General features: G+C 40.4%; 1 protein-coding gene and 1 long non-coding RNA gene across 2 annotated transcripts in view; one reads left to right on the top strand and one right to left on the bottom strand.

The window, feature by feature from the left end:
• The first annotated feature begins 723 nt into the window (after window positions 1-723).
• LOC115432384 (uncharacterized) lies at window positions 724-10,308 on the top strand. The gene is made up of 3 exons (XR_003937195.1): window positions 724-734; window positions 8,040-8,042; window positions 10,089-10,308. It is a non-coding gene; the product is annotated as an uncharacterized LOC115432384 (long non-coding RNA).
• The window catches only part of p2rx1 (purinergic receptor P2X, ligand-gated ion channel, 1), a 35,904-nt gene continuing 26,816 nt past the window's right edge, over window positions 1,307-10,394 (bottom strand). The window contains 8 exon segments of the mRNA XM_030153213.1: window positions 1,307-2,585; window positions 2,662-2,706; window positions 2,928-3,017; window positions 3,880-3,978; window positions 4,601-4,666; window positions 4,779-4,869; window positions 9,397-9,443; window positions 9,446-9,544. Of these exon segments, the coding sequence (XP_030009073.1) occupies window positions 2,580-2,585; window positions 2,662-2,706; window positions 2,928-3,017; window positions 3,880-3,978; window positions 4,601-4,666; window positions 4,779-4,869; window positions 9,397-9,443; window positions 9,446-9,544 (543 nt within the window). The 3' untranslated portion in view covers window positions 1,307-2,579.

Raw genomic sequence — 10,394 nt, 5'->3', positions numbered from 1 at the left:
ATCACTTTCATGTCCACAGGTGAATATAATCAATCACATCCACACTCATATTCTACAAACATTAGTGGCAGAACGGGTCGACTCTTCTGACGCGGTACCATGATTGGACGCCACTTGTGGAATACGCCCACTCATGACATTTCCCTGCAACTAAATATTCCATTCAGCTCTTTGTGGTTTTATATCAACACTAGTGCGTCGACCCGTGGGAATCAGGGTTCTAGATCCTCTGATCCAGTTCAGTTCTGTACTTTCTTGGTAAATTCCAGGGTCATTTTCAGTTGAATAACCTCTCATCTGACATGTCTGTTTGTGCACAGGAAATCTGACACCATGGCAACGGGGCCCTATTGTTTATCTGTTGCTAGGTAACCCACTTCAATGATGATTCTATGATTCTGGCCATAGTGACGTGATTGTATGGGGTGGCCATGGTTCAGGAGGTAGTCCAATAACTGAAGGGTTGGCAGTTCAAATCCCGCTCTGTCCTAGTCATGTGCCATTGTGTCCTTGGGCAAGACACTTCACCCTCCTTGCCTCCAGTGTAACTCACACTGGTGTATGAATGTGTATGAGTGTTCAGTGGTGGTGGGAGGGGCTGTTTGGTGTGAATTGTCAGCCACGCCTCTGTCAGTCTGCCCCAGAACAGCTGTGGATACAGATGTAGTTTAACTCCACCACAGTGTGAATGTGAGAGTGAATGAATAATGGATCAATAATGTAAAATAGCTTTGGTGCCTTGAAAAACACTGTAGAAATCTAATCTATTATTACCTCCACCAAGTGAAACAGTGGAGGTTATGTTTTCATCAGGATTTGTTTGTCTGTTTGTTTGTTAGCAAGATAACTCAAAAAGTTATGGACGAATTTTCAGGAAATGTTGATACTGGCACAAAAAACAAATGACTAAATTTTGGTGGTGATCGGGGGGTGGCAGATTTTGATGAGATTTTCAGGAAATATTGATTCTGGCACAAGGAACAAATGATTAAATTTTGGTGGTGATCTGCCTTGGCAGAGGTCTACGCTCTCCAAGTGCTTGTCTAGTTATTATTAAGGCTATTGTATTCCAAAGCTAGAAAAGCACTCGGAGAGCACTGACCTCTGCCAAGGCAGATCAGTCCACCCCCCCAATCACCACCAAAATTTAACCATTTGTTCCTTGTGCCAGAATGAATATTTCCTGAAAATGTCATCAAAATCTGCCCCCCCCTCCCCCAGTCACCACCAAAATTTAGTCATTTGTTCCTTGTGCCAGTATCAACATGTCCTGTCCATGTCCGTCATCCAAATCCATCCATAACTTTTTGAGTTATCTTTCTAACAAACAAACAGACAGACAGACAAACAGACAGACAAACAAACCCATATGAAAACAGAACCTCCTTGTTGAAGGTAATTACTAATATCTCCCAAAATATTGGTCCTATCCACTTGCCGTTTTCAGTAGTCTATTCCTCGACCTAAAATACATAAATATGACAAACTGCAGCAGTCAGCTGTGTACGTAGTTAGTGTGATGCCCCAGACACACACACACACACACACACACACAGAGAGTCCACTTCCCTTTTATAATACAGAGGGTCAAAATACTCATTTGCCTAATAATTGTCTACACAGTGTATATTATGATTGTACCATCTTCTTCCTCTTATCTGGGTCCGGGAGGCGGGGGTGGGGGCACCAGTCTCAGCAGAGGAGCCCAGACCCCCCCCCCCCCACACACACACACACAGCCACTTCCACCATCTCTTCTGGGGGAATCCTGAGGCATTCCCAGACCAGACCAGAGAGAGAATCCCTCCAGCGTGTCCTGGGTCGGCCTCCAGGTCTCCTCCCAGACGGACACGCCCACAACCCCGCCCCAGGGAGGTGTCCAGGAGGCATCCTCACTACATGAAGGAGGAGCAGTGTATATTCTGACATTAGTCCTTATTGTTTTTATCCCAGACCTGTTAGAAAACAAACACCTGGATTCAACGGGTCCACAGACTTTTGGACATTTGTGGATGAGTTATTTAATTATGCTATGAGGCTAACGATACTAAACCCACAGATTAAGAATGGGATGGTATTAAAGTCTGTGTGTGTAAAGGCAGATGTCCCAATACTTTTGGTCATAAAGGGAAGAAAAAAAAATTAAAACTGCGACCATCAGATTATGGAGAATCCTTTCAGATCTTCAAATCAATTTTTATGTGAAATAAAAGTGGAATTGTGGATGTTGGTGTGGATTATTGTACTATTGTTTCCATGCAAACACAAAGGACAGTAAAGAACCCCCAAATAAAGACCAGAAGAACCCCAAAAGAACCCAATGTCTGATGCAGTCTCAGCTCAGTGGATCTAAAACCCCAGGTGACGTCAGAAAACCACCCCATGACGTATGGATGAATGTGATTGGGTGAAAACCACCCGCTGACACATGGAATGATGTGATTGGCTGAAAACCACCTGCTGACACATGGATGGATGTGATTGGCTACTGCTGGTCCCTCAGTCCAGGCCCTGGGGGGATCTGTGAAGGTCCTTCAGGTCCAGTGTGGTCGACCTTCAGCAGTGGTTGGTATTTCTGTTCATTTCTACACAGACATAAACACAAGTCACATGAGCGTCTCCAGTCTGGACACTGGGACATGTTTCAGGTCCACGTCTTACCTGGGGTCTATCGGTCTCTATACTTCCTGCCTCTGAATCCGGATCCTGTTGGACCAGAGATAGAGATCAGTTAGAGGTCAGGTGACGCAGAAGAGGCTCCTCCTCCTCCTCCTCCTCCTCCTCCTCCTCCTCCTCCTCCTCCTCCTCCTCCTCCTCCTCCTCCTTCTCCTTCTCCTCCTCCTCCTCCTTCTCCTCCTCCTTCTCCTCCTCCTCCTCATCACATCATTCCAAACACAGATGTTCTAGTCTAATGTCTACAGACTCACGTTGGACTGGACAGTGTCCTCCACTCGTCTTGTATTTGCTTCGAGGTTGTAATAGGAGCTTCTGTCTAAGTCCAGCGACTCGGTGTCAGGCTGGAAATACAAAACCAACTAGAGGTTCAGTTAAAGATGGACGGAGGAATGGAGGAACGGATTAATGGATGGACGGACGGATGGCTGGAGGAATGGATTAATGGATGGATGGATGGACAGATGGACGGACTAATGGATGGATGGACGGACGGACGGACAGATGGACAGACAGATGGAAGGACCGACAGATTAATGGATGGATGGATGGACGGACGGACAAACTAATGGATGGACAGATGGATTGACGGACGGATTAATCGACAAATGGATGGATGGATGGATGGACAGACTAATGGATGGATGGATGGACAATGAATGGGTGGATGGATGGACGAATGGACTAATGAATGGACTAATGGATGGATGGACAGACGGATTCATCAACGAAAGGATGGATGGTACATTTGATCTTTGATCAGATAACTGGATGGTCATCAGTTTGATCTAATCTCTTATTTCTATTGGATGTGGTCAGTGACAAAAATGAGTAACAAACATCCTAAATATGTTTACAAGGAAAAATGAACTTTCTTCGGTCAATTCATTTAATTATTAATATATTTTTTGTCTCAGGGTTTTCATCTTATTTTTTATTTACTATTTTTTTCTTATTTTAATTTGTTTGTTTTTTTTTCTTCTTCTTTTTTTTGACCAATCAGAGTCAGACTTGGTACCAGGGTTGTTCGAAGGAGCTCTGTGACCGTTTATGGACACACTGACTCCAGTTTAAATAGAAGAGATAAACATGGGATGGTAAACCCTGCTGATATGTCTGTTTAGTGTGACTCTACTGCCCCCTGGTGTCTAATGTTGATCACTGCAGCTCTGATGTGGTTCAGGTCTCATGTGGTCCAGGTCTCACCTCTTGGTGTCCGCCGTCTGTGTACTTGAACTTCATGTTCTTGTAGTATTCTCTTTTTGGCAGCAAATACAGAAGAACCAGGTCACAAACAACAGTCGCCTGAAGGAAAAAAAAAAAGATTAAAACCATTTTTACATGTCTTATTTTTTCTATGGATTTTACTTTTTTATCACCTTTGGATAAAACTCTTCATTCAAAAAAAGTTATGTATTTCTATGTAATGTCATCTGTGTTTTCTTGTACATTTTCTGTGTATTTTTGTGTCTTTTCCTTTATATTTTCGGTGTATTTTCTTCTATGTTTTCCATGCAATTTTGTGTATGTTTTTTCTATATTTTCTGTGTATCTTTTTCTGTTTTTTGTGTATTCTTTTCTATGTTTTCTGTGTATTTTCCTCTGTTTTCCGTGTATTTTTTTTGTATGTTTTTTCTATATTTTCTGTATATTTTTGTGTATTTTGCTCTATATTTTCTGTGTATTTTTGTGTATTTTATTCTATCTTTTGTTATTTGTGTATTTTTGTGTATGTTTTCTGTGTATCTTCTGTTTTCTGTGTATTTCTGTGTATTTTTGTGTATTTTGTTCCATATTTTCTCTGTATTTTTGTGTATTTTCTTCTGTGTTTTCTGTGTGTTTCTGAAACTATTAAAACCACTTTTACATTTTTTTTTTTTTTTCTGTGGATTTGACTTTTTTTTGTAGCACCTGTGGATAAACTCACCACTCCAAAAATTCCAACTCCTGAACCGATCGCTGTCAGCGTTGGAATGATGTCGAATTTTCTTGCCTGTTAAAAAAAAAAAAAAAAAAAAAAAAAAAGGAGAATAGTAATGGTTCCAGTTGTTCTGACTGAGTAGAATATAAATATAAAATGTGTGATATTCAAACCTGTTTCTTACCAGCGACTGGACAATGATGTCCAACCGGATACCGAACACTTTGAGCAGAGTTCTTTTCTGAATCTTATCCTCCATGTAATGCTTTGCAAACCTGCAAACAAACATCATATAAAGCGTATTTTTACAGCCATATATTGATAATAATAATCTGTTTAATATCAGAACATTCACAGAAAAGGCACTGTTTCAAAGTCAAAGGTTTCATTAGTTTATTCTCTGATTCTGCAGCGTATTAATGCAATAAACAGGAACAAAGTCCAAGTTCTTCTGTTCTGAACATGGAGACATTTCATATTTATTAAACAGACACAGACGTCGATATAACTGAGAATGAGTAAACATCATAAAAACCTCAAACGGTTCCAGATCCACAGACGTGAACTCATATCAGAATCACACATTGAAGAGACTTGTAAAACCAAAGACTGGATCAGGGGGTTGATGAGTATTTTCTGCTATATTTACATCTATTTTCTGCTATATTTGTGTGTATTTCTTTATATATTTGTGTGTATCATCATAAACCCATATTTAGATGTATTTAGTTATCATTTATGCATTTTCTTCTATATTTTCTGTGTATTTTCTTCTGTATTTTCTGTGTATTTTCTTCTGTATTTTCTGTACATTTTCTTCTATATTTTCTGTGTATTTTCTTCTGTATTTTCTGTAAATTTTCTCTATATTTTCTGTGTATTTCTTCTGTATTTTCTGTACATTTTCTTCTATATTTTCTGTGTATTTTTGTACTTTCTTCTATATTTTCTGTATATTTTCTTCGATATTTTGTGTACATTTTCTTCTATATTTTCTGTGTATTTTCTTCTATATTTTCTGTATATTTCCTCTGTTTTCTGTGTATTTCTGTATTGTCTTCTATATTTCTGTATATTTTCTGTGTATTTCTGTATTTTCTTCTATATTTCTGTATGTTTTCTTCTATATTTTCTGTATATTTCCTTCTATTTTTCTGTGTTGGTATTGTGTTCTTAATAATGTTCAGATATGCGCATGTCTAACCTTTGGGTTCATTATCAAACTGAAATGCTAAATGTTCCTTCGTTCTGTCATCGGTTTCTGTTTTATCTGGTTTTTCGTATCGACTCGCCTCTTTATCCGAAGTGGATGCAGTCATAACAGGGGAGGACTGGCCTTGAGTACCGGGAGTTTTCCCGGTGGGCCGCTGGGTGAGGCCGGTGGGAGGGAAAATGCCTAGACCAGGCTGTGTCCAGAGGCCCACACCAGGGTGAGTAGTGGTGCAGCTGGGCCGGTGTTCGGCCTTTTAAATGGTTTCCAGTGTTTTAAAGGCTTTAACCCAGGGAAGAAATCCTGTCTGATTGTCCCTCTGCCCCTTGAACAGACCCGCGTTCAAAATCTCGTCTTCTCACGAGAAGTCTCGCGAGAATGTCACCTGGGCCTCTCCGGCCAATCGGTACTTGCCATTTAGTGATGTCACCTGACACGGCACACCCAGTCCCGTTATCACCCTGCAGTGGTTCAATCATGTAGCTGTAGTTGGGAACAGTGACGGGACTTTTGACTCTTTGAAGGGAGCTGTTCAATCAGGAGCCGTTCAAAAGACTGGCTCTTTTATGTTTTTTGCATTATTTTGAAACACCGATATTTTAATGAGTAAATAGGCTACATGTGATGATTGACATTACATTTTAAAGGTGTTTAATTGGTGTGGCAGTAAATATTATCTTACCAGAAAAAGGAATAGTTAAAATGTGTGGGCTAAATACATGACATGAGAGGGGACATTAGGCAAATGCTGGAATTTGACAAAAAACATCACGGTACATTATGTGGACTAGTCTGTAGCCTAAAAATGAAGAAGAAAATAAAACATTTTCTCATGAAATAACATTTTATTCTCCTCAAAACAAGAACAACTAGAAGCACTCGGAGAGCGCAGACCTCCGCCAAGGCTGATCAGTGCCTTGTGATCAGTGGAAATCGACGTCTTACTTGACTCTCTAAAACTGACCATAAAAGCTCAATAATGTTGAGGTCTGGGGACTGTGCCGGCCATACGAGATGCTCAACTTCATTAGAATGTTCCTCATGCTATTCTTTAACAATTCTAGCTGTATGGATTGGGGCATTATCATCTTGAGGTGAAGGTGTTTCCATTATTTTGTCCAACCCCTGTAAATATCAAAATGATACCACACCAGGAGTTCTTTCACTTCTACTCTGTATATAAAGCCAATGCCTTCCCAGTGACGCTAAACTGACAGGCAATCGAACACTCCCTCCTTAAAAAAATTAATTAATTAATTAAAAAAATCAAAAGAACAGCTCTTTACAAAGACACTGTTCCCATCGTTCGTTTCAAAGAGCCGTTCAAAAGATTCGATTTGTTCGTGAACGTCACATCACTAGTGGGAATGAAGCAGATCAGTTTAAAAGGAACGTTTTCGCTCTTTTTCACCATTCTGTGAGTTGATACTCAGTGTGTATTATGTAAAGCTTAGGAGCCGTCTATTGTGACCCGCGCCGTGTCAAAGAGCACCTGTGTGAACCGTGTCATGACTGAAGTTGGTGAGTAAAAAAGTTTTTGTTAGCATTAGCCTAGCCGCCACCCATTGGTTTATAAGGACGTGGTTAGCAGCGTTAGCCTAGCCGCGGCCCATTGGTTTATATGGACGTGGTTAACAGCGTTAGCCTTGCCGCGGCCCATTGGTTTATATGGACGTGGTTAGCAGCGTTAGCCTAGCCGCAGCCCATTGGTTTATATAGACGTGGTTAGTAGCGTTAGCCTACCCGCGGCCCATTGGTTTATATGGACGTGGTTAGCAGCGTTAGCCTAGTCGCCGCCCATTGGTTTATATGGACATGGTTAGCTGCTTATTTTTACATTGATGCTGCTTCTACAAAAATGTGATTTCTAAATGAAATGTTATCCAAAGCTTAATGTCCAGACTCGATTGCTTTGAGTCATTGCACTGACATATTTTTATTGTGTCTATACTACTCAGATTGATGATACATATAATGGATTGAATGTGATGAATAATATGACAGATGTTATTTATTTCAAATGTGATCTAATGATTTCAAGTTAATATGGTATATTGATCACTTTTGTGCATTGATGTACTGTTGATTGAATGAATGCATTATTGATGGAATCTTGACAATTTAATACTGTAGTATTACTGATGCAATTATGTGCACACTAGATGTAGATTATTGACTTGTTTAGTCGTGTGGTCCTGTCCTCTACACAGACCTGGTTTTCTGATGTCCCCATAGATGGTCATAACGAAGCAAGTCTGGACCCTCCAGACTACTGGACTGACCAGGTGTTCAGGTCCACTCTACTGTCTCCTGCTGCTTGGCCGGTAGGAGGGCTCCTTGAAGCCCGCTAACCCTCTTTAGACTCCCCCACATACACTCGTTTTACTGTCACCCACGTCCAAAACATTGTCCCCCATACAAACTCTGTTGCACTTTCCAGACGCATGGACTCACTTCGGTAAAACACCCAGTGTGGGAAACAAAGTGTTGGTGGGCGGAGCTTACGTTTTGCGTATTCTCTCGATCCTCTTTGTTTTGTCAAACCTGTTATTGAATACAAATGTGAGTATCGTGTTGAATTCTGTGTTCAGTTGAACACAGAATTCAACACAGAATTCAAATTTCTGAACCATTGTTTTGAATGGACATTCACTGATGCACTGTTTGTTACATGTTATTGTTTGTCTTACTTTAATACATGGAACCAATTTAAAATCAAACGTTCAGTCTGTTTCTCTCTGTCCTAGTGCTGATTCAAGTCTTCTGGTCACTATCCTATTACCATATAGTTACTGTGATAAAACAGTGCACAGGCCTTTAATAGGATTCACACAACACATATATTAGAGCCTGACCGATATGGGACTTTTAGGGGCTTAGAAAAAGCTGATATCTGATATACTGGCCAATAGATGAAATAAGAGCATTGATATACACAGGATATAATAGTCTTATATTAGATAAGGCTTGACATGTGATTTAACAGTTGCAGATCTGTATTTATCTCACAAAGATAATTGACACAACTTGTAACTGGGGAGGGCAGACTTTGGGAAATGATGTGAGTCTATCTTTTGTAAGTAGTGACACAATATGGTTGGTAACTCATTCTTTCAATGTAAGTGACAATTAATAGACAGTATTCATACCCAGGTGCCCTGCGGAGTGAAATTGTGAGGTACACAGGAAGTGCAGGAACGGGGATGGGGAAGGGGGTGGGGTCTGTGATTGTCAAAGCGAAAGTGAAACTGAGCATCCCCTACTATTCCTCTAACTCTCTGGACAACACAGACACAGGAACAGAGTGAAGTTAATACATCGGTTACATATTGACTGATGTTGATTGATCTGTGATATGCTATAATCGGGCTGATTAATCGGTCAGACTCTATTTGTAATAACACGTGCTACACTAGTTCAATGAGTAACAGGCCAGATAACTTTGGTTTTGGTGTGGGTCGGTCAGGTACAAAGTCCCAGGCCGCTGTTTAGCCACAGTCCACCCCTGGATGAAGTCAGTGAAACTGAAACATCCGTTAACGTCCATTAAAAAAGCAGGTTCTATATGAAACACTTGTTCATGTGTCCAAACCTGAAGTTGTATCCGACCGACGCTCTGGCTTTGTCTGTCTCGTTGGGGTGTTCCATATGAGACCATGGAAGGTGTACTTTGGTTTGCAGTGGGTTATGTCCAGATCCAGGTTACAAGTCCAGTCGATCACCAATGCGATGGCCCCGCCCTGTCAGGACACACATGGAAAAACCCCAAAATGAAACTGCCATAGGCAGTGCACTTCCTGGAGGCCTTGATATGAAACAGAACTTTGGCTGATATTCTCGCACTTTATAATTTGATACTAGTTGTTTTTCTGCAAAATTGAGGGAGTTACGGTCAAAAATTGGGTATTTTGAAAATTGTGACCTTCAGTTTGACCTTACAAGGTCATCGAAGGTCAACATAACTGTTACCAAATGAAAGACCATATCCGACTTCCAATAAGTCAATAATACAAAGTTAGTCGATATCCGTCTTAGTTTTCAAGATGGAAGCCATTTTGTGAATATGCAAATTAGATGCTTCAGCCCTGGTCACTTTAGATGACAATAACTCAAAACACACACACACACACACATATACGTGTGTGTGTGTGTGTGTGTGTGTGTGTGTGTGTATGTATATATATATAATATATAATATATATATATATATATATATATATATATATATATATATATGTGTGTGTGTGTGTGTGTGTGTGTGTGTGTGTGTGACAAATGAGGTAGAACAGAAGTTAAACAATTATTACATACATTACCATAGCAACCAGAAGCCACACAACCTAGAGTTGTGAAATTTGTCATATGAGAAGGGACTTGAACACAGATGTTACATGTTAAATGTTGGTTTGATCAGCTGAATATTGGTGATATTACAGCCATTTGAAATGTCAGAAAACTGAGTTTACTGCCCCCCCCCCCCCCCCGATATTTACCCCAGGGTGCTAATGAGGGCATGGCCCTTATAACGTCATGATGCATACATCACATGCAGAATGGAGAAATGCACAGTTTGGCTTTGGTTTGAAGCTG

This window comes from Sphaeramia orbicularis, chromosome 14 (genome assembly GCF_902148855.1).
Source record: "Sphaeramia orbicularis chromosome 14, fSphaOr1.1, whole genome shotgun sequence".
In the NCBI taxonomy this organism is placed as follows: domain Eukaryota; kingdom Metazoa; phylum Chordata; class Actinopteri; order Kurtiformes; family Apogonidae; genus Sphaeramia; species Sphaeramia orbicularis.
The sequence above is the reverse complement of the archived record's forward strand: the minus strand, read 5'-3'. Positions and strand labels throughout refer to the sequence as shown.